The following is a 24725-nucleotide window of genomic DNA, read 5'->3' as shown; positions in this document are numbered from 1 at the left end:
ATACTGACCTATATGACCATAATGAATTAATAGTGTGGATACACGAGAATGTCTTTAAGCCATTTCTGACGTGTTTTGACAAATGCAGTGGGTGGGGAAAGTTCACACTTCAAAGTGAATACGTACACTGATAGTCCACGGCGCAGACATCTCAATAACTTATATATGGGGCGAAAATTACCAGTTATCTTCCACTTAGGACGGTTTGACATTTCACAGGATGAAAATTGAATAACTCGCGCTTATCATTTTAAAGCGCACCAGGGTAGGGGATAACTCAGGCGGAAGATTATTTCAAATTCACCTGTAAAACATGTCAACGTGTAATCATTTAATGCTCTAGATGATACACAGTGCAAAGACTCCTAGATATCTTGACCGATTTCAATAAAAGTTTCAGCTGAAATGAATTTTGTAGTATGCATATTTTAGACTCATTTCCTGTCACATAGTTGAGGTTAAGTCCTACGTTTATCAAAGCCTACTTTTCATACAATTTAAATTACTTTTATCATAGCATAGCAAGAGTTCTTCCCAGCAGCTTGAGAGATAGGTAGACCTACATAAAAGGTATAATTTTAAGACAATTTCTAAAACTAAACAAAAAACTGCAGTGGAACGATATACCTTTGTACGTCTAGAAATACCTTAGGTCTATCAGAAAGTTAGTGAGAGTCTGGTAAGGCGGACGCCAGTGTGCCAGAAGACCGACGACTCGATTGACCTATTATAATCTCCTCTTCCGTCCTAGAGATTTTTGTATGTGATCTGTGAGAAACCAACAGCTTGCTTTGATGCCAAAATTTTCGTGTTCTTTACAACTTCAGGTAAGCATGCAAAAACACTTGGGGAAAAAGCCTGTTAAGTACATGTACAGTTCCCTACATAAATTTGTTTGATGCTTGTTCTCAACAGCATATATGGGAAAATACTTTTACATTTTTTAAAAGATAAAACTGTGGGAAATGTGTACAACAGAACTACACAATGTCATGTCATTGTAACTGTTAACTAAAACAAGGCAGCAGGCTCAGCTTCAAGTTAGTAAGTAGTGGCATAGTGTGATAGTTCTATGTAAGGAAAGGGGGCAGTATGTTTTTAGGGGCTTCTTAGTTCAATGGATATTGCATTGCATTTCTCTTGAAAAAATGCCTGAAATTTTAAATCATTAACTTATTTTTCTATGAATTTGCTGATCATGTTTAGAAAAAAAGTGCAAATGTAATAAAAAAATCTTCGAAGCGAAAAACAAATTAAGTCGTTCAATTACAGTGTGAAGAGGTCGTTATGATTTGAGTGATATCTCCCAAGTGAAGTACCCGTGTGCAAATCCGGACGTCTCAATTCTTCGGTCTGGAGAGGTTTCATAGATAGGATAGTTTAGAAAACAGTTGAATTAAATCTATTTGAACCGAAATAACCGGTGGCCCTGTTATTGCAAAGTCTATAAAATAGACTAAAATGCTCGATTTAATAACTGACCATAAAACTGAGACATTCCGCTTTTGATTTTCACCTTTTTCGTCGGTCAAGACGATAAAAATTTATAATTCGATTTAAGTGCAAACGGATGACTGTCTATTTATATGAAGACGTTTTATATACTTGAGAAGGTGCCATTTTCGTATCTGTCTTGAGTGTCAATCCATTTGTACCCGAATGTAAAATTTTGGTTGTCTTGGATCATTAGGTCTACCTTGAACATGCCAAAAACGTAATATTTCTTAGAAGTCTATCCGGTTTATTTTTTTTTAAATAAAGACAACAATACAATTAACTTAAACCGACGGGCTTTTGGGAGATCAGAAATATTAACTACATTTATATTTAAGTAAAAAGTAGTATTTCATAAAAAAAATCACCAAACTGATGATTGTTAAATTTATATAACACCTTTATTTTCAAAAGCTTCACTAAACCTTTTTAAATGAACCAGTGAGCTAGATAAAATGTATTGTGCTTGACATAAGTGCTGAGAAATCGCTTAAAGTTTAATAACTGTTACTTAAATGATATATATGCTATTAAACGCCGGGTCCTACCTGGCTGATATTGCGGTGGTAAAGCCATTAAGCATATTTAGAGAGTAGGCTGGGCTTATCTGACAGATGATGGGTGATAACACTGAAACTATCTCTAGTAAACAGAGCCACGTGTGCTTTTGTATATTTTTCAGATCTGAATAAATTGTAGTAAATACTCATCTACAAATTAAAAAGCCTATGTATCTACAAGGGTATCTACAAATATTTTTCATTGTTGAAATACTAATAATTTACATGACTGGATGAAGTTAAGAAGTTTAAACTTAACTTTGCTTTTGTATCAGTATCAGAGCAATGGTACACAGGAATTAGCATTTCATGTAATAAATATTAAAATGTGGAAATATTTATGCTTACTTACACAATTCTTTGAAACATATTCCATAGAATTTTTGAATCTCTCAAAGTTATAACAATATATGTCAGTATGTGTATTACATAATGAATGTTTGAATATTTGTTTTTACATCTCCCAGAAATTGAATTTTGAAACTACTGGCTCTGATATCCATATTTAATATGCATGTAAATTCTACAAGCTGCACTAAAAACATACACCTGGTGACTAAGTATCCTAGGAATGTTTTAGTTCAGCTTATCACAGTGACCAGAATACCCCCATTTTATAAAGTAGGGTACTTAGAGTAATCAGACCTGCTAATTTTACTAGTACTTATTTCAGTATACCAAAAATACTCATCTGGTTGAAAGAGCTATATATTTTAACTGTAACAGTTTCAAATTATACAGTTACTGTTCATTTGTTTGAAGTAGGTCAATACTCAAGGAAGTCAAATTACCTTCTAACCTAATGGGTCAACCAATGTTTTGGGAACTAGATATAAATCACTTTTATCTACAGCTTTCAGGTGGCGTAGCTAATTACTGTGATGTGCGCAATACAGGGATGCTGGGGATTATTTTGAAGGTTAAATCAGAAAGTGAATTATCATTTATGGAGTAAATCTAGCTTGTTTATAGAAAAAGCAGAAGATTTTATTTCTTTTCTTTATCTAAATGCTGAATGGAGTTATTTTTTCATCTCCCGCCATCTGTCAGATAAAGATGTTACTCATGTAAACTTCCCTATTCTGTTATTGGCTGAAAGGGAGGTCATAACCTTTATGTGGGCTGGCTTTAGCAAGTAGAGGTAAATTTGAATTTCTAGCAGACAACAAAAAACTTTTTTTCAGAAAGGCAGTAATTACTTGATAAAAATTTACAAAATTTTACACACTGAATTCTGTCATACTAGAGAACATATGTTCCAAATTTCAGAAAATAAAGTTCACTAAAAGCAGAGATATTTAGAAAAAATGTATCAGTTTTCTGTTGTTCACAGCACTGTGTTCAGCTGAAAAGTAGACATTTTCTGAGCTTGTCTGCCTTTTATACTTTTACCCTGGTGTTTAAGCCCTTCAGCCCATTTTGTGTTTTTATTTTATATATGAGTGTAAATATGTCGATTATCAAAGGTGTGCAGGAACCGTTACACATGCATTCATATGCACGTTGTTCAACTTTTGGCGTACTATTTCAGTAAAATCTTGTTGAGATATTATTAATATGGGCATTTTAGGAGTTGTATACGAGACAGCTGGCCTTGAGGTAGATTTCGTGGTAAAGGAAGATCTACACTTCTATCCTGTTTATTTATATGTTTTCGCAGGTACAGGATATTTGTAACTGAATACTGATTTTGAAATAAGAGCAAGGTTTTGCCCACACTATATCCCACGTACAAAAAACTACTAGAATGCACTTTTGTTTGGCGACGGAAATAATGTAACTTAGCTTTCAGGTAGGACAGTAGTAAATATGTTCTATATAAAATTAACAATATTCTGTAAGCTGTGCCACACATTTTAAATGATAAACATTTTAAACATACTAGTAACTACTAAACTTAAGTTCATAAATGACCTATAAAAATAATAAAAAATAGGGGTCATGTATATTCTAACTGACAGCACTATGGAACTGGCAGCTAAAATTTGATAAGAACACATGTGCATTACGATCTATTTTGCGAAATAAATTTCCTTGAAAATGCTACCAAAGTCAAGTATAGGTTCTTAATGAAATTTAAAAAAAATTACTCGTAAAACAGATATTTGCTTACATTGAATATGAAAATACTACTTTAATTGAAAATAAGTGGAGGATTTTTTTCTTTCCGCAATTATCTGATAGCTTTTGAGTGCTGGTTGGTTACCTATTTAGAAGTTCTGGTCAGTTTTGTTACAGATCCTTAATTCACATTTTCCTAACGCACGTTCACAGATAGGGTAAGTACCTTACAATTAACGACGTCAATTAAGGTAGTGTACCCTTTATGACTCTCGTCAATTTCCGGGTGATTACGTATATACTCGTTAGGTCATTCGGCATTCTTCGGACGTAAAGTAGCTTACTAGATGTCCGGGGATGCACGAATATCTGGTATTCCAGTTGTGTCTGATTTTTATATTGTAAAGTTTAATGAACGGATTAAATGAACACTTGTATCAAGCGGACACCCAACGACCTGTATAAAACCTGTGTTGAGCGGACACCCAACTACCTAGAATTGTACCAGAGGTTCGAACCTGGCACTTCAGCTAGCGGGCTATCAAAAGAAAAAAAATCGGAAAATGCCGAAATCTAATGCGGGGAATACGTAATTTCTCAGATTGTCATTTCGGGTCCACTACCTCAAATAGGAAACTTTTCTTCTAAACAAGACGTTTTGCACAATGACGGCACGTACATGATAGCATAGATTGGCATCAGTCGTTAGAGTCCTTTAAAATTAACATCTCTGCCATTTAATTCTCTCAGATAGCACTTTCTGAAAAATAATGCAACGTCTCTTATTTCTGTTGAGATGAACCTAGAGAGAAAAGGGTTTTCTTAGAAATTATCAGTGTCATTATGAAGAAAGAAATAAACTTTATTACAGATTACTTGATCTCAACAGACTTTGTAAGTCTAATGATAGCAATAAGTGTGCCAAAGAAAATCTATGAATTTTATTTCTCATGAGACTTACTCATGAGACTGAAAAGCATGTTTATGCCACGGTGTAAGGTAAGGAGTCTGTGTGATGGTTCCTTCAGCAAAGGTTAATGTGACGGGCCTTAAAACAGCTACATCAGCGTAAATGTCTGTCATTTTACCACTAGAGTCATGTGGGTTTTTAACTAAATGACCCAGACTGAGTACTTTTTTACATTTAAAGTCATATAATGTCATAACACACAATTGAGCAAAAAAGACAAATGAAAAATGACGGACTTCCTGCGAAGTTCCTAACATTACTTAATAGCAATTTAATTGAAAACTACATAAGTCTGATGAGCTAGTCTTCCCCTATCTACTTTTTTCACTTTTATGGGCAAAAAACTATGGTTTTTTGAGACAAAGTATAACAAAAGCTTATGTTATATTTAAAACATTGGAAGGAAAAAATAACACCGATCGTTGTATCATAGTGACTGATTAACAGAATAGCTATTAAAATATCATGTCGCCGAGTGACATCTTAAAACGGTTTACCTGTTATAAAATACAGTATTAATAAATTTCATATCAACTTCTAAGTGCGAACATGGGAAATTGTATTTGTTATCATTCTGCGAATATAGAAACAGTAGCTTTGATCTTACCGCTGATCTAAGCTCGCCAAAATACAGCCATTGCTTGGCTCGTGTCTGTCAGGTGTAAAGCATCTAGACATGGTGAGGGGTCGCGGGTTTGATCCTCAAGATGGGAGATCGTAATCTTGGAAGAGCTCTAGATAGGTAGTCAGTTGCCGTACCAGTGTACAAAATGTCGACATGACCTTCCTGCCAATCATTCATTCGCAGGACATACGAGAAACAAATAGCTGTCTAAAAAAATGCCTGTACCCATCCTTTTGACCGAAAACTGCACCTCTACGCGGACTTTAGCTTTTTGACTGAGGACAAAACGAACACCCACATAAAGCACAAAATGCTTCTCTGCACAATGTACTGGCAATTTTACAGATAAGTTATTACCGCTTGATAAATACTTATAGGTAATAAAATCAATAAAAATTGTTGCCAAATTATTACTGTTAAAGTAAACTGAAATGAATAAATGACATATTTATGTTCATGATCTGGGATATTATTAAAATGTTCTCCGGCTAATTAATACATCTTGAGCTGTCAAAATGTCATCTTATCACGCTATTTAACATCGCTAAGACGGAGGAAATTACGTATATATCTACAGGTGGAGTTATCGCGCTTGATTACGTAACGTCTGTTTTTATCTTGATTTAATTGTTTAAATAATTATCATAAATAGCATCAGTGTTTTAAAAGACACATGTTTAAATGCAATAACCTTGCAAACGATTTGTTTGATCAGGAATGTTAAATACACTGTCTACATAATTTCGTGATAGTCTTTATTATTTGTCATTATCTAAAATGGGAAAATGCCTTAAGATATACTATTTAAATATTTTGCACATTATGTTATCGCTTTTAAAAAGACGTACGCCTTGTGAGCTGTTCTATCAATCCCGCCCATACAAGGATGTTATGAAACTGAATGATAAAAATGTGGTTTGAAAAAAAAATGTATTTAAAGTGTAAGTCTTCCTGTCAGTGTAAACAAGAAGCTTTTAAGTACAAATTTCTCTGTTGCTATTTTACAGTGTACGATTAAGCAAATAAACTTCCTTCCTTCTTTTCATTAATTAAGCAGATATAAACGAATGTATGCCCCTCAGTCCGGGTTCAAGTGTTCCGAATATGGGTGCTTTACACCTGGCACACTTAAGAGCCAGGGAAGCCACTGGAATGTGTGCGCCTTCCGTATCATATACTCTCCTCCTACTAAAAGTAACTTATAGTCTTCTAAAGGAGTCGCCCATATCGGTTACCGGTAGCACACACGCGCATGCACGCACGTACAGTCCAGGTGTAGTAATCCCGCTAGCGCTCTCAACTTCGCGGGGGTGGCTCCGAGAGTGAATCAGATTGCAAAATTTATATAAACTGATATGATATACATGTAATAGTTTAAAGTGATTACTCATTACACCCTAAAAATTAAAACAAAATTCGCTAACCGAAGTCGCACATCCATTTTAGTTCATTTGATCTCTTTTTCTGTATACATGTCTCTACCATACTGAAATTGTTTTTAGCAAACAAGTAAGTTCAGGAAAAGGAGCACAAAAATAGCAAAATTCTGTTTGGATATGCGTCGATCATTTCCAGAATATATAGTACAAAACCATTAGGGTTTATATAGGTGTTGGCGTGGAATCTCGAGGGAGACACGCGTATACGCGCTGTTAAGGTAACATATCCTTAATGGCACTGTGGTTATGTATTCTCGTTAGGGCTTATATTAAGGGGGTAGGGGGGGGGGGGGGTATTTACATGGTATTTACTGTTACGATTTGTCGTTCTTCTTTTTAGGGCGGTGCTAAGAATATCATCAGAATTGCAAATGATAGTTGAAGACAGTCCCATTCATGACTGTACTTGCAACAACCTAATAAATGGCGTAAGAAGGAATATGACCGCTCAGTTGTAGGTTGCGAATGCAAGCATCCGTAGGATCGTGGCTGGTCACAATTTCTTGGATGTGAATCGGATAGAGAATGATCCAACAAACCCCAAAATGTGGATTTACAAAGTTCAGTTGACGACACTCTAGACCGTGGTATGAGCACATGATGTAAGTCTGTTTGTCAAATGGGTATTTTTATACTGTTCTCTAGTAAAAACGGCCGGTTACCTATTCGTCAACAGGTTCTTTTCCACAGCTACAGAAATAAAATTAAAATTCCAACGATGCAAAATAAAAATGTTTACGCTTCAGTCGCACTGAAAAGCATTTTTCTTTTTATTGTCATATCTTTATCAAAGTTTATGACTTTTTGTACGAAACTTTAACATCTTTTTTCAATTTGAAGTTAGTATTGAAATGGCATAGCAATTTAGTCAGCCAAAATAGTATAAAACCTGTAAAGAGCGGTCATCCCGGGACATTGACTGCTATAAGAATGCTGACCTGGAGTGGCCTAAGATAAACAGATCAGCATTGCCCACAGGGCATGTTTATTTCAATGCAGCAAGTATGAATTATGACAGACATTAACTTTTCGGTAAAAGATGAAAAACGATGCGGAAATCTGTTTGTCTCGGGTCATTCATAAAGCTTCATGTTTATTTACTTGTAGGCCAATTATCACAGCCTAATCATTCTCATCAACTTCACTACCGGCGGCAAAACTTGGTTAGTGAACTTCTCCATCATATAGATGTATCCTAAACAACAGTGTGGTTGCTCTGTAAAAAAAACAACAAGGGAACAGTAGTGTCAGCATTCAAAGTTGGTATAGTTTATACTTACTTATTTAGCTCGAATGTGATGAAAGCTTCAGGCTTATTTGAACCAATCTTGAATCCGTGTTGTGGAAATAAAACAGTAAGAACACGAGATCGTGACATCAGTACAGCTCGAACACATGACCGATGGATTGAGCGGCTGGCTCCTTAACTACAAGTTTGAGTTCGGCTATTTTCTGTGTATACTGTTACTCATTTAGAAGTTGCTTCCAAGGAGAACAGAGAATAAAAGTGAACCATAATGACGTATATATCATTCTTTTGCATGAGCATATGTCCTGTCCAAACAGTATTTCTAAACTGTCTGCTAATATCAAAGACAAATTAGCTCGTGAACACCGTGCATATCTATTCCTCAAACAAAAAATACACTTATTTATAGGTGACAATGGAACATAGGACAAAATCCATTTCACTACATTTTTGTCCGTAAAATGTACATATATAAACTATGTTCTTTCTTCTCAAAATTAGTCAAAGGAAGTCATACCCTTAACCTTTACCATGCTAAATTTCTATAATGGACTGGTCCATCATTCAATTTGGGCAATACCATTTATTATTCAAAGGGGTGTTCACTGAGAATTTACTGACTGAATAGCGAACAGTTCAGACCATGATCAGCCCTTTTTTTCTTTTTTTTTTTTGGCTGGGTTTAACGTCACACCGACACAATTTAGGTCATATGGTGACTTTCCAGATTTGATGGTGGAGGAAGACCCCAGGTGCCCCTCCGTGCATTATTTCATCACGAGCGGGCACCTGGGTAGAACCACCGACCTTCCGTAAGCCAGCTGAATGGCTTCCTCACATGAAGAATTCAACGCCCCGAGTGAGGCTCGAATCCACATCGATGAGGGGCAAGTGATTTGAAGTCAGCGACCTCAGCCTTGGTCTGCACTGGTCGCAAAGGTAGAATCACTTGCCGCCAGCAGGCTAAAGCATCGTAAATGTAAATGATGTCACTTAATTGCAGTATCAAATGACAAATATATTGCATACTGAAATATCTAAATTTGGTTTAACCCAAAACATCGGCATATTTATTTCCAGATGTAAATCATACAAATTACTGCACTGTGGTTTTCCTTTCTTTTATTTTTTTAAAAGTTGGGTAAAGTATAAACACATAAAAATCTTATGTCTCGTAAATCGCAATGAGTCAATTTGACCCGCAGAGCAAAAAGTATTTAAGAATTTAGTTTCTTATCGCAGAGTTAGCATTTCACAGTCTAAATGGATGGATGGATTTAGGTACTATGCGTAATTATTTGGTTTTTCAGCTCAAAGAATTTTTGAACTTTTAAATGGAGATTTGATGACGTCAGCAGATTTATCTTTACATGACGTGTAATGAATTAATGACGTTTAACGGTGTCACTTACCTTTGCCATCCCCCTTCTCTCCCCCACCCCACCCAGCCAATGGATCCATCGGAATTCCTGCGCCAACCATAAAATCAAAAATGGCAAAAGTGACAACTTTTCAGCGGCGACATATTCATTTTAGTGGTTGGAATTTGGAATCACTTCCCAAGTATCTAGCAGGAAGTTAGTGACTTCTGCAAACGATATATCTTAGCATCTAGGGCCTTCCACCATTATACCTGAAAATCTACATTCTATATACAAACATTGCTATTTTGGCTAGAATGTATTTGTTCGCAGGAGATAACTCTTTTGGGCTTTTAAATTTTGTGAAATTTTGTCCCTTTTCTTCTTGGAGTTTACTATAAGAAGGTAGAAATTTACATGGTAAAAAAGATCATCTAGCCCGTAGCCAGGCAAGCCAAAAAATACAAAACTTGAAGAAACGATCGCGGACCATCTCTCTGGTGGCCACTATCCAACATGAGACAAGCTCTGTCCCGATACTTAGAGACTACACAGACCATTATGTCCGGGAAGCTGACACTGTTGTTTCTGTTGTCAAGGGGATGAACTATTACATATTTAGTAAACAAAATCGCTGTCTATTTTGTAGTTCATATTTCAAGATCAAGTATACTCGATATGAAAAAGATAATGTATACATTGTAATAATTTATACTTATTATATTAACTTTACGAAACAGAACATATATTTTATCAGGTATGTATATAGTACATCATCAATACAAAGTTCTCATTTACATAACGAAGGACTTAACCCTTACCCTGCTGAATTTCTATAATGAAGCTGTCCATCTTTCAATTTGGACCTGATTTTAATTAACTGTTAAAAGGGATGCCTACCAAAAATATACTGACTGAATGGCGAACAGTGCGGGTCATGATCAGACTGCACGGGTGTGCAGGCTGATCATGATCTGCACTGGTCGCAAAGGCAGAATCAATCGTGTCCTGCATTTTAAGTTTCGAAGTTTATATCTTTTATGTACATTTGTATACTAATCTTTTTAAGTTTGTTCCGCAAAATGGAGTCTGCCACAGCTCCGTTAGAAAGTAAGGGTCAATGTGATTAAAAACAACTTGTTACAGTATGTTAAAACGGTTTGAGCGTACGTGTATCAAACTGTGGAGGAAAGAGACGATAAGTGAATATTCGCAATAATCTAATGACCTGCTTTTTCTTCAGGCTATTGAATATATCTTGGCAAAACCGCACACTGTCTTCTCCAACCTTAGAAAAATTAAATGTGGTCGGGAAGTTGTCACTTAAAAAGCAAAAACAATACTGTTTAACCTCATAAATCATTAAAATTCATGGTTAACCCTATCTATTTATGTCCATGATTTTAATTACTATTGTACATTCCATCGACTTGTCAACTTGACAATAACATCCTATTTGTTCGAGTTACTTCCCTTTGGTTGCAGCCAGCATCTTTTAGCAAAGCTAGACATTCCACATAGAGTAGTCCCTCTTCAATTTCTTCCAATTATTCCGCGATTTACAATTTTATTATGACTATATTCATATGTTTACACCTGTGTACGTTTCATTTTTTTGTATTTATATAATTATTGCGTAACATTTCAGTGCACATTACCCTGAGGGATGTTGGTAAACATCTAATATACTATTATATATATATATATTGCCCATCCCGCACCGAACGATGTTCGCTTTAAAGGAGAGAGAACAGGTTGTTGAGCTGTAAAATACCTAGAGCGTTAATTGGCAATTAAACTCGATAAGGATTATTGGGATTAAATCAACGAACATCAAAACAAACCGATGTTTGTAAATAAATAAGTTTTAAACGCACATCTGTCGTTCCTATGTGTGAAAAATAGTTTCCTTAAATCTGTTTCCAAACACTGTCAAACAGTTTTATCCGGGTAACAGATTAATAGGTATTAAGGGACCGTATGTCCGAAGATTTGTTACAATTACGTCACGTGGGGATTCCCATACACAATAATCATGATAAGATTTGGCACCAATCAACGGCAATCAACAGAGTGTCAAAAAAGTTGCAGATCTGTGTTTATTTATACCAGTATCTATATACTTGTTTGTGTTTAGACCTAAACCTGCCAGGTTGCTTCGTGCCAATAAACAGTTTCTTGCACTTTGACATTACATGTTAAACTTTTCAACACCTTCAAAATAACACGCATTTTAAAAAATCTAAAGTGCAATAAGATGTTGTCAACTGGGGGAAAGATTTTAATTATCAAGTAGTAAAAACTGTTTAAATGTTATAGCAGTTTATCACGCTAAAAAGTACCATCTGTTTGGACTATTTTAGGACCTTGCCTCAGTTGTTTTTACATTACTCGCTACTTAGATATATATATCTTTTACAAGGAATTTCTGTGCACACTTGGATCAGTATTTTTTTTTAAAACGAAATGAAAATCAAATAAACGCAACATTTGAAAAAGCGTCATTGACTTTAGACATCCCTTTTTTAAAATGCAATATATGGCCCCCTTGCTCTTATTTGTAATAGATTTATTTGAAAATTCATTTTCCTAACCATTATGCTCTGATTTAATCCTTTCTACTTTCTCTTTAAAAACAGTAGACACATTTTAATTAAAGGTTCTGTGGTGACTGACTGACCATACCAGATGTGCACAAGACCATCACATGACCTGTGGCTACTTGTGACACGGGACGAAATAAAGATGTTTAGACAATGCGAGACAGAATTCAAATCAAACGTTATATTTTCCGCCGGCATGTCTAAAATATGACATTTTGAAATCACTGTTCGATTCATCAAAGTTAAAATACTTCACTTGTAAAGTGACCGAATGAGGGTACATTTGATAAGTATACATGTAGGATTTTCAATCTCGCTAATACGAGGAAGACGTCATAATAAAATCATATTGAGAACGGTGGCTTTCATCTTGGGGACTTTAAAACATGCCATCATTATAGTTCACGATAAATCAATCTAATATTTCTGGCACATCACAGGTGTGGTCCAATAAATTAACACGTTAATTAATGAAAATTGCGAGATAATTAATACCTGCAATAAAAGATGAATAATAAAATCTGCATATTTGATCAGAACAAGTTCATAAGTATGCGCATGAAATGTCAAACTTTCCAGTCTTTTGAACAGTTTAATAGTTTAAAAGATTTTAAGACAAAAACCAGCTGGTAGCATTTGAAGAAAAACTGCTGTGTTGTGTTGTCCGGCTTTCATACCAGGGTCTGACAAAATTTTAATATTAGACTGGGCTTGATTTGTCATATGTAAAAAAGCCAAGTGCTCCGAATTTTCCTCAACTGTCCTAGTTTTGATTCACTTTCGTTTAGACTAATACAAATAACAAATTCGGTTTGTCAACAAACATGTTTTTCTCGAGTAGTTTGTGAGTGTATGCACTTGGTCAACTTCTCACCACATGCTTACTAATACACACACTGCTGCATCAAAACATATCCGATTTTATGAATTCCCCCCAAGATTTACATTTGCAGCAACACGGGCATATTTAGCTTCAGCTTAAACGAGAAAAGTATTATGGTTGTTTTTTTAATGTTATAGACAGGCCTGTTACCATATAGTTATGAATCATCGATAGCTTTTCTCAGAAGGGGACAATATAATATTATACATACAAGTATTGCTCTAATACGCCCGATAAGAATCGCCCGTACTACCCGGTGTATGTGCGTGTAAGGGGTGGGGGTGTAGAGAGAGAGGCCCGGGCCTTTTTTCTTTAGTTTTATGCATTTGATAAAATTAACAGCTGTATTATGCTTCTAGAATCCAAAAATTTTACTTTTGGAACTGCATTCGTTAAGAGGTAAATTACTAAGTGCACACGTTGTAAAGTAATTACACGAGAGTTTGACCCCGTCAGCGGAGTTAAGTACCACGAATGTTTGCGCTATTTCCTCACCAATAAGAATATCTCCGGTCGTTGGGGTCAAACCTCTTTACGATATTGCAGGGATCTGTTGTAAAATCTACACTCTTTATCAACGTATTTTACTTTCGAGACAGTTTATTGCCCTGTGTGTAATCTTGCACCGTCTACGTGCAAAGAACCGTGGAATTGCCTTTCGTCCGTGCTTTCGCTTACCCTGACAATGTACGTGGCTTCATTTTCTAAGGTTTTAACAAAACTGAAATTCTAGCCCCCTTTTTCACTTTTTCTCGTTTAAATAATTTAATGGACCAGCAAATATCAGACATATTTGAATATGTGAAAGGTGTTTTGGCGGGCTAGTAAACATGTAATCGAACAATTTTACGCACGGAAAGGGGGCATTCATCCCAAATTATTCGTTAGCATAGCTTTGTCACATTCTAAAGAGAGCTGTAAATTGTTGCAATAGTATATACAAATATATTGCATAATATTGTCTAATGGAGTGTAAAATGACGTGAGAATGTCAATTGCAGCTGATCGCACAACATATCTAAATCCGGAGTTTATTGACAATTGCGTTATCGGACCCCGCGGGGTACATCTTAACTCCGGCATGTATAGCATTGGTCAGCAATCTGGTGAAAATTAAACGCCAGTTTGATAACATTCCCTGTGTTTTCTTGGTAAATTATTGCGCTATCTCAAGTATTTAGATAAAAGTTGCAGATAAGAATCACAATTGTTATGCAAACATACTTTTATCTACTTGATATTTGACAAAATTTAGATGGCGTACTTCCATAAAACATGTCTGATAAAAGTAACGGAAGTAAGATATACTTTATGAATACTGGGCGAAACGTTTTTATGACTAAAAAAGAACTAATTGTAACAGTATTGATTGTTAGTAACATTACTTCAGTACTCGTTTTGCAGACAATGTACTCGTTTTGCAGACAATATTTCATAAGTCAGTCTAGTCGCCGTGTAGTTCTGTTCAATAGCATTCTATGACTGAACTTAGTGCGAATTAATAATCTATGAATAGTTAAACAATATTGCGATATAACGCTTAACCGAGTGCAACAATGTACTTTTTCAGTCACCGAGTACACTTGGTATAGCACAGGTGTAACTAAACCAAATTATATTTTTGTACCTGTCATTTACCTACATAACTGACAGGTGGGCGGGGTGTACTTTATATACACGTGGGTTTGGTAGCAAAATGTAAACAAATATATACAACAAACAAAACAGTTCAGTTTTTCATTCAGTTTAGTGGAATTTCACTGACATTGATACAAAGTATTATGTAAGGCAAAAGTCGCACAAACTGCTTCAGCATTTTCAGTATTCGCACAGTGAATGGCTGTACCATCTCATAAATATTTAACATGAATGTATTTCGTTGATGAATGATTTAAATAGATATTTACAATGAATATGTACATTGGATAAGTTTGATATATATTAGCACAAATAAAGACAATGCCTGTCTAACAATATTTTGAGACAAAAGTTCTCTGTATAATCATATTTAAAAATGCATTAAGTATCAGTTAAATAACCTATTCAAGTCCCTATTGCATCTTAATCGACTAAATTTCTATTTATGCTTATTCCTAGAAAATAGATGTATTCAGACAACCTGTTTAAAAAGTCATTTACTGGCAGTCATTTTCATTGCTTATAAACTTGTATACAGCATTTTCTCTATATTCTAACCAGTTACACTACATTTTGTAAATGTATAAAAAATGTTTCATATGAAAATATATTGAAAAATATCAGTATAGCAGTATCAAAATACAATACATATATCTGAGTTTGGAATATCAAAAAAAAAGTGAGAATGTGACTTGACAAATAACTGGAACGACACTTGAAATCAAAACAATAGACATAAAATTTGACTAAATATTGCGTACAATAATAGATTATACTTTATCACACACTCTAATCTACTGGGTATAACATTATGTGAAATTAATCGTATACTGAACATATTGTTTGAACAACTTTGGTAAAGACAATGCATATCATATCCCCCAGTCTTAGCCTCTGCTGGGAACCATTTCTGCCCCTCTAGACATACCCACTTTTATAAATGAAAAAATCACAACAACAGTCTGTATAACATAAATACTCTCTCTCTTAACCAATATAATATGACAGTTCACCTCTTTTCACCGTAACAAAATATACATATAATATTGTCGTACGACTATTTACATATTTACATTTCATACAAAGTTCATTAACTCCTGCCGTATTATATTATGGTCCACTAGGTAAAAAAAAAAGGCAATTTCGATCACGAAGTCAGCAATTCTGAGGTGAACATTTTAAATCTCTTATTCATCAACGAAAATGCATCAAGTATAATAACGTATCTCACAGTCAACAGTTTCGTATCTTGCACATAATCCCGTAAATAATAATAACTTTTTTGTTATGAACAGTCAATACATATATTTAATATTAATATATTGGAAATACACAATGAATTGAGCTGTTCAAGAGTCTAGTGAGCAGTGGCAAGGGAGCCAAGTGCTGATATTTCTAACCACTCGTTCTCTAGTCCAATCATTTCTGAAACCTCCGCAGTTGAGTAATCTGGAAATTCGAAATGTGAAGATGGATTTGTGTTTAGAATGACTGTAGCACTATTATGGACTAATGCACTGGACGTTGAATGTACCATGCTTGAAGTGTTTACGTTTTGCACTGGCTGAATGTTTGTGTCGAAATTGGGAAAGTCAGTATCTGCGAGTTTACTTAAATCCATGTTTTCAATATCCATTTGCCAATTTGAGGGCATTTGCAGAATGTCCGTGAGGTTATCCAGATCTGCAAGGGAAGAGCCTTCTGGCTGTTGAATTATACTGTTATTATTGATATGATATTCCGTTTTCACAATAACTGCCACCTCCTCCTGGGGCGAGGGGGCTGGAGTGTCATAATGATCCTCTGGGTAAAATGTTGACTCTGGGGTCATGGGTGTGTATTCAGGACTTGCCGGAACTTTACCTGGCGGTGTAAGCTGACAAGATGGGACCTGAATGTTTTTACTAGCACGAATACACTCTTTAAATTTTTCATCGATTGTCAATTTGAGTTTGAGCCTGCTGTTTTGAGTATTGCTGGATTGTAAGGAACTGGTAGTATACTGTGACGGTGTCGATAAAGCAGCTTTGACAGCTGAGGTGGTCTTCTGGTAACGATTCCGGTCATTTCTTGACTTCGCTATTGGCTTTGTGACTTTGCCTTTTGAAATTTCCGGTTTAGTAGTGGTTGGCTTGGCCTTCTTTCTCGGTCTGAAAGTGGAAAATATAAAACATTAAGAAATTTCCAGATTAAAATCAGACTTCATAATCATCATATTTTATCAGATTTGTTGAAAGTTTTGAAGGCTCAAGATTTGATAAACTTTTAAATTTATATTCCTTGTCCAACATAATTTGTCAAACATAATATCTTGCTATCTAAGGAAATTAAAGAAAATATCGGAAACAAGCACTTGAATTTGAGCGAAAAACTGGGTCATAAAAACTGATCGTGTAGAAATATGATAGCGTATTACTGAGTCGATAAACTCTCTGAAGTTAACTAGGTCAGTCAGCTGTGAAATGAAAGTAAAACGCATTTGGGTGTTAACCTAAATAACGGAAAGTGTACTAACCTGTATTTATAGTCTGGGTATTCCTGCATGTGTAATAAACGCAGTCTCTCTGCCTCTTCTATGTATGGCTGTCTGTCATTTTCATCGAGTAATTTCCATCTTGCTCCCAATTGTTTACTGATCTCCGCATTATGCATGTCCGGAGCGACTTCTGATATCTTTCTTCTCTCTATCTGCGACCAAACCATAAATGCATTCATTGGTCGTTTAACATGATTAGTAGCTTTTTTGCACATAGTAGCATCCGAGTACGGTGTGTTGGTGTTCGGATTTATCATTTGTGAACCAAACATCACTGACTGATTATTGTTCAATCCATCGTCACTGTAATCACTGGAGGCACTTGGGCTGTTTTGTGGAACCATTTTCACCCAGTTAATGCATTAAATCCGAAGTGAAAATTAAATCACTGAGTAAAAATCCCTGAATAAATCACTGCACCTTCGTTCGAAGGTCTCGTTAAATTGAGAAAACAGTTAATAGATGATTTTTCGGAAGACTTGAGAGTACTATTTTGATCACCTAAGGTAAAACCTCGGTATTTATACCGCTACATATGTCACGTGCTCAAGGACCAATCAGTATCGTTGAAGGCGGAGACTTGAGAACGTGCAGCGTTGACTAATGAATGATAAGGCGGGGCTAATTCTGTTGCTGTGCGAACTATCTTAAAGTAGGTCAGTGACTTTGAATTTCAAACAAATTACTGATTTTTGTCAGAAACTCGACAGATGGCTTCCATTAGAGAATATTTGAAGAAAAATTTGCTAGCACGTTGGCTTCAGCGATTCGTTTTTATATTCAAACATTTATTTACGGGCTTACACATACGGGATAGGGCTTTCTGATAGAAGTCCCCAACCAAATCTGTTTTCGTGGGTGGTACGGTGAATAATTATATTACCTACCTACCTATGTTTAGTGTTTACATACACAAAACGGAGCGTTATAAGCAATTTTAGTAAGAGATGAGATCACCAGGAAATGATAAAGATCAGAAAATTTGATATGAACGGATATTTTACTCGCAAACAGAATAATGCGTGTCTTAAAAAGAAAATATTTTATCGGATATTAGACTGTTCAATTTGTTAGGTTAGATTATTAAATGTTAGGATGGCATGAACAACAGCATTTACATTTGAAATCCGTTGCTAGGCAAAGGGTTTTAAATCTTTATAATAATGCCGATTTTGGAGTCATGAAATGAGTTTGCGATATCTGCGCATAGCAAAAACGAGTTTTTTTTTTTTAAAAGATGATAATAATGACTAACACCACTCATCATCATCAGCAGCAGCAGCAGCAGCACCTACATCGTGATCATCGAGTAAAACAACAGTTGTATTAACGTTTTGGGCACGATCATCAGTTTGATCATGCCAGGGCCACATTTTTATGACTGATCATATCAAAAATGTGAGGCGCGGGGGGGGGGGGGGGGGGGGGATATGTCAACCCCCATTCCCCACTCACAAAGTTGTGAGGAGGTGAGGCGGTAGGTTGACAGTTGACATGCATTGTGATGACCACAGATTTAAAAGCATAACGTATTAATAGACGAAAACAAACACACATTATAATTTCTATAAATCCCTTTTATGAAAAGCACAACATTGTGTATGATGTCAGGTGATGCCGAACCCTTGGGCTTTCACATGGCCCTATGAGGAATCCCATCAGTATCGATCCCAACGATGATTAATTGGCGTTACCTTCTTCAGTATCATTAACAACCCTCCGATTTATCGACCAGTTGCGACTGACTATCCAAGAACGACAAATCTATCGCTCCTATTTTGTACATAGTCGGTAGAAAAATCGACTTTCATTTAAACTGCCAGTTCGTCGTACTTTTTCCACTGCTTTTTATTGCAAACAGGGAGCTTATATGAAACATCTGTATTTGAAAAGATATCTTATCGAGCTACTGGAAAACGAAACGGTTGTTGTCTTAGCAATTAATTTATAAGATAACTCATAGTTAATCTTTAATTAAATTTGCTGTTTTCTTTCGCTTATCCTATAGACTACCATTCGTATATCTGGGGGTCACATTCGGGGTTTCATTGAGATATCTAAAATGTCACTGTGAAATTAAGCACGCCTGACATGGATTACCGTTTTAATTGTGTTTTGTAGCACCAGTTTTATATCATAGAGATATGACAAGAGTCACATGATCGGGTATGGCACACGACTGCCTCATTTGCATAATGAATGCGCGCGACACCTCTATAACGCACGTGCGCCCAAAGCCTGACTGACTCAATCGAACGCGTGCGCTTCTTTCTACGGCGTTTACTTTCCCACGACACGGCAAAATCAATAAATTTCGCAAAACCTAATACAACAAACAGCACTAAAAGTGAAAAAAAAGAGAAGAATGATGATGGTGCATAAAATAGAACGAACACTGGGCGACATGTAGGGACTATATTTTAATGCCTGACACTACCCTAAAGCATGATGTGTGTTCATATGCTTGTACGATCCATTTCCATAATACAATGATATATTGCTTGATAGGACTCTCTAAAAAGGGACTAAAGAATTTAAAGTAGTTTCACAAACATCGAAACCGTGACCGCCAACCTCTTAGCCTAAGTAACCCTAAACAGCCCAGCTGTCGTAGTTCTCAAGCCCCTTTCATAACTCTAAAATGCTATCAGCAAATAAAAAATAAACAATTTTGCCGCATCGTACAAAGCATAATTGACGCGCTCGCACACGGCGATTTGTGTAAATTCAAAGATAATTACATCTATAGTTTAAACGATATGATAAAGTCAGTAGCAATGATACTTTCAGTTATTTAGGCATATTTTTGCAAGTTTTTCAAAGGGAACAATTCGTCTATCGCGGAATTACATCTCGGTATGTTTTCAAGAGTAGTAATCCGATGCGGGTTTGTCTAAACAAGCTCATTTTATTTGAAGAAAATAGACCCCTTTAGTTGGATTTTCACTGCGTGGTGTTCATTAGTGAAAATATAAATATTTTATATAATACGAACAGCTGTACTGTAGAGAAGGGCTCATTAGCGACAAGTATGGTTTAGCAGTGGCGTCAAAAGGTCGTCGGGGCCAAAAATAGATCCCCGGCTGCGCCATCACTACGTGACTTCTACGATGCTTTAGAAAATCGATTGAAAATCACAATACCACATGGTGTGAAAAATTATTTACCAACCGCGAATTATAGTTTCTTGCCATTGAAAATTTTACGAAATGTGTAAATAAGTTTCACGGGTTTTCGAATATGCTTTGGTCGTGTGCGCATGATTATCGTGACGTCAGAGACAGGTGCTCAACTATCAGGCACGCGACCCTCGCCAGCTGCTGTAAAATCTGACCAACCAGAGTGGCGAAAAAGAACTTAAATTTTATCAATTAAGTATTTCATATGGTTGGTTTTGGAGACATATGTGTTATTATTTGTGATTAAGTAAATAAGTTTTAATGTTATGAATTATGTTACCTTGATAATTGCCTTACAACATTATCATGATAAAACATCAAAGAAAACACAAAAAGCGAAAGATCATCTTGGATCAATAGGTAGATTGATAAGTCAATAAAAAAAATAAAACAAGAACTTTAAGTGGTAATATATAAGTCATTAAAAAATCAAAGATGCGAATACATCAATTAACAGCCGCACACGACAGCCGTCAAACATATTTGGGCTAGCTGCATTTTTTACAAGTTGAAAAATCAGAAATTTTGAATCTAGCCAGGAAAGCTGCAGTAACGAAAAAAGTAGCAAGTCAGTCAGTCAGTCAGTCAGTGTTTAGAATTAATTAACCATCTGCCCTCTCAGACACAGTGTAACATATATGCAACTTAGAGTATAAGCCCGCAAAAGTAGTAAGAGCCGCATGTCTACAACGTCGTATCGTATCGTATCGTATCGTATCGTATCGTATCGTATTTCACGAGTTAAAAAACAACCAGCTGATCCTATCTGGAGCATTTTTGATGTTGGGAAGGCGGATAAGTCTTGGGGTTAGAAAAGTGTAGGTTGATAAACGCTCCCTTTAGAACTACCAGCTGTATCTGACATATATAGAGTGAAATACATTCATTTATATATTATCATATATCAAAAGGAAAAAAAAAACAGATGTTTATAAAAAATGGATATTTTTGGGGACTTAGCTCAATATGTTACTTTAACAGCCCAATAAATAAAGGATACGCCAGGTAACAAGTGCAGCACCGATTGGTATATTATGTATTTATTCGCTTTTAATAAACATGTTGTTTCATATTTTCGCTTTTTATTGCAGAACTCAGACACAATGCCTTAAGCCACATTAATTTAAAATAATCAATTTACTTCAAGTTATCACTAAATAATGTCATTTGCTTGACCAATTATAGTAGTTTTGTACATCTAGTGGCGGTCAAATCAAGATGATTATCTTGTCGTAAAATAAGCGTGGCCGGTGATGACACGGAAAGTTTACCCCGAAGGCTGGTCAGCTGTGTTCAAAAATAGGAATCTTTTTAACGAAAAGTACCATGCACGTAAATCACTGAATTATTAAATTACGTAAACGATGCATATAATGCAAGTGTTTACCATAAAGTATATTGATGCTGGGATATATATATTTTTAAAACAAAAATTAATACTGATGATCCAGAATAAAGAATTAAGTTTATATATGACATATTTATTCATTATCATCAGTTATGAACAAAGTTGATATTAAGTGCCGCATCAACTAGCGCACCGGCCCTGGAGCAGCCACCCAAATACGCAGCCCGCCATGCTAGGTGCCGTTGGAAGCGGCTGGCCGAGACCCGTTCTAGTCAGCTCTGTATTTCTGGCGACTTTTTCTCTCTGTTCAAAAACGCAGAAAAAATGTTTACCATAATTACTTAACAAAATTTACTTCATTTCTTAAAATCAACGATTGAAATTAATTACTTAAGCAAGTATTCGAAAGTTAAAAATCCAGTACAAACATTTTTCTTAAGCAAAGATTGGAATTTTATCGACAGATGGTGATTTCAGATGGCGCAGGTCATGTGGCCGTTTTAAACACTAGAAGACAAATGTTTGTCAAAATTTAACTGTTAAACACCGTTATTCGACCCTTATAATCTCTCGTTATTGATCAAAAGAATCGAATAATCAGGTAGAATAGGGTTGTTGGGATACCCCATTTGCATCGGTCCCACTTCAAAGCGGCATGCGACAGTCGAACCAGGCTGTTATTAAAATTAAGCTGGGGGACAGATGGCGAAGTGATACATATGCATAGTTTTGAAAGTTTTTCAGAATATACGTGGGGAGGAGCCAGGTCACGTGCCCGTATTAAGTAGCACCTCTTCGACTAACACCGGGCAATATTTGTCAAGTTTTGATAAGCGCCCTCTTTGAAGTGGCGCCATAGGCACGCGTGCTGTCCAAAAATTATCAACATTTTCATAATCTTTTGATAAATTTTTGTCACTATCGTAAAATCTACTTAGTAACGGTATTTAAAAAGCTTTTAGCATTTTCAAAATCACCTGCCGAAAATGTGTAACAGTGTCGCCCTGTAACACTTCTATACTCCATACTGAATTTACATTGTCACCTAAGATGGATCGCCCTCACCTCTGTAACTACACGCTGTCTCCAAAATTTCGTACGTCTGCAATATTTTTTTGTCGTCTAAACAGCGACACAGTATATAAATTGTCAGTAACTTGTCTGGTCTTTTTACACGTTCTGTGGCGATAATAACCCCATATTAAATATATTTTTTCACGTAAACATCTTTCTTGTTCAGAACTTTTGTTTATTTTCAAATGTAACTTTTCTCTCTGCACAAAGAACAGACTTTCTAGGTTTTGTATTAAGATATATGTACTATGTGAACAACTGTTGTACTTTTCAGTGTAACACTATTGAAAACAACATATTTTTTAGAATGTGACTCACCACCATTTGACACATATTTATATCGTTTATTCTGTATTACATAAACTCATGGGTAGAAACCTTTAGTTTCATAAACTATCTTTCTTGGCGGATCCTGACCAAGACTTAAGTACTGGGGCAAGTAAAATAAAACAGAATATGACCTTGAGACCTAGGCAGAAATGTCAAATCCAGCTGAAAGCCGTAGGCAAAAGGTTTGATAACAATAGGGCTTTCCTAACAAGGGCTACTAATTTACGAAATGCATTGCCGAGCAGAGGAAATCACAATTAAAACTAGCAACCACCATAAACATTTTTACAGAGCAAAATGGTCCTCCTGATTATTTTCCCCGTGCCGCTGTTCGCACATGCGCATTCACGTCTTAGTATGGGCTTAGTGTTGTTGATTTTTCTGGTCCTTTGGGATAATGGAGTTCCGTGATCAGATTTACTATAACTGAATTCCGGTGTTAGGGGGCGTGAGGGGTGTTGCAAATGCCATTATCTGTCGTGTCCAGACTCAATCAAACCAAGTCTGCTATTTATTTTTTGCTTAGTTTCTTCTTATAGCTAACTTTCTTCCAAGTTGATTATAAAATAAGTATAAAACTGTCACAAATTCCTTGAAATTTTGCAATAATATCTTCTTTTTTTTATTATTATAATTAAATTTTTGCATGTTCGTTTTTACATGTATATGAACGAAGTGAGGAATCATTCCCATGGTTAGGTTACACGTAAAAATATAAAATTGGAATATTCTCGGAAATGTCCAGTACACAAATTAGTGCTACACCCTATTATATTGAAACTGTGTGGGAGATAAGGAATAATTCTGTCACTGTATCCTTAAATAAAGATTTCGTAACAAAATATGAACATGTCAGTGTGCGGCTTGAAGATTCCACCAGCGGCCTCTATACCACATTGTATTATAAAATTATTAATTTTGTTCAGATTGATTTTTCAGCATGAGGATCACACTGGCATCGTACGGAGAGGAGCGGAATTGACCGAAGCGTGATCGTGCCTGTGGTTCCCGCGAAAAATTGGCCACCATCTAGTAAATTTGTTTCACCACCGCTCCCGTTTAATTGCGGTTATATTTCAGGTAAAGCTGGTACAACTTCGCATATGAAATGCATCTATCAACACAGCTTCTTTCGTCAATATATAAACATCTCGGCATGTCACTTGTACAGTATCATACATGTATAAGCACCGAAATGACCGAAATTTGGACTATCCTGCGATGTAATTTTTTTTCAAACGCGACACGTTGTATTGCATAGTCAATTTCTTGAGAACTATGTTGCTTTTTAGACTTGTGTTAAAATTGCTGACACCCTAAATATCGCCGTTTCGGCTTTTAACCGAACCATTCGAGCAGGACGGAAGCAGGTGTC

At 35.8% G+C, this 24725-nt stretch overlaps 1 protein-coding gene across 1 annotated transcript; it reads right to left on the bottom strand.

Moving 5' to 3' along the window:
• Positions 1-14973: 14973 nt before the first annotated feature.
• Positions 14974-17920, bottom strand: LOC123524658 (transcription factor Sox-11-B-like). The gene is made up of 2 exons (XM_045303002.2): positions 17399-17920; positions 14974-17033 (listed from the first exon to the last, which is right to left on the bottom strand). Exons 1-2 carry the CDS (start codon positions 17761-17763, stop codon positions 16241-16243), a joined length of 1158 nt encoding a protein of 385 aa, XP_045158937.1. The 5' UTR covers positions 17764-17920; the 3' UTR covers positions 14974-16240.
• Between the last annotated feature and the right edge of the window lie 6805 nt (positions 17921-24725).

Source organism: Mercenaria mercenaria, chromosome 3, assembly GCF_021730395.1.
Source record: "Mercenaria mercenaria strain notata chromosome 3, MADL_Memer_1, whole genome shotgun sequence".
In the NCBI taxonomy this organism is placed as follows: domain Eukaryota; kingdom Metazoa; phylum Mollusca; class Bivalvia; order Venerida; family Veneridae; genus Mercenaria; species Mercenaria mercenaria.
This window is presented reverse-complemented; position numbering and strand designations above follow the sequence as displayed.

Coding starts and splice junctions, on each gene's coding strand:
- LOC123524658 (XM_045303002.2), bottom strand. CDS start 17,763: ATGGTTCCACAAAACAGCCCAAGTGCCTCCAGTGATTACAGTGACGAT. Junction 17,034..17,398: donor TACCCAGACTATAAATACAG/GTTAGTACACTT, acceptor TTCCACTTTCAG/ACCGAGAAAGAAGGCCAAGC.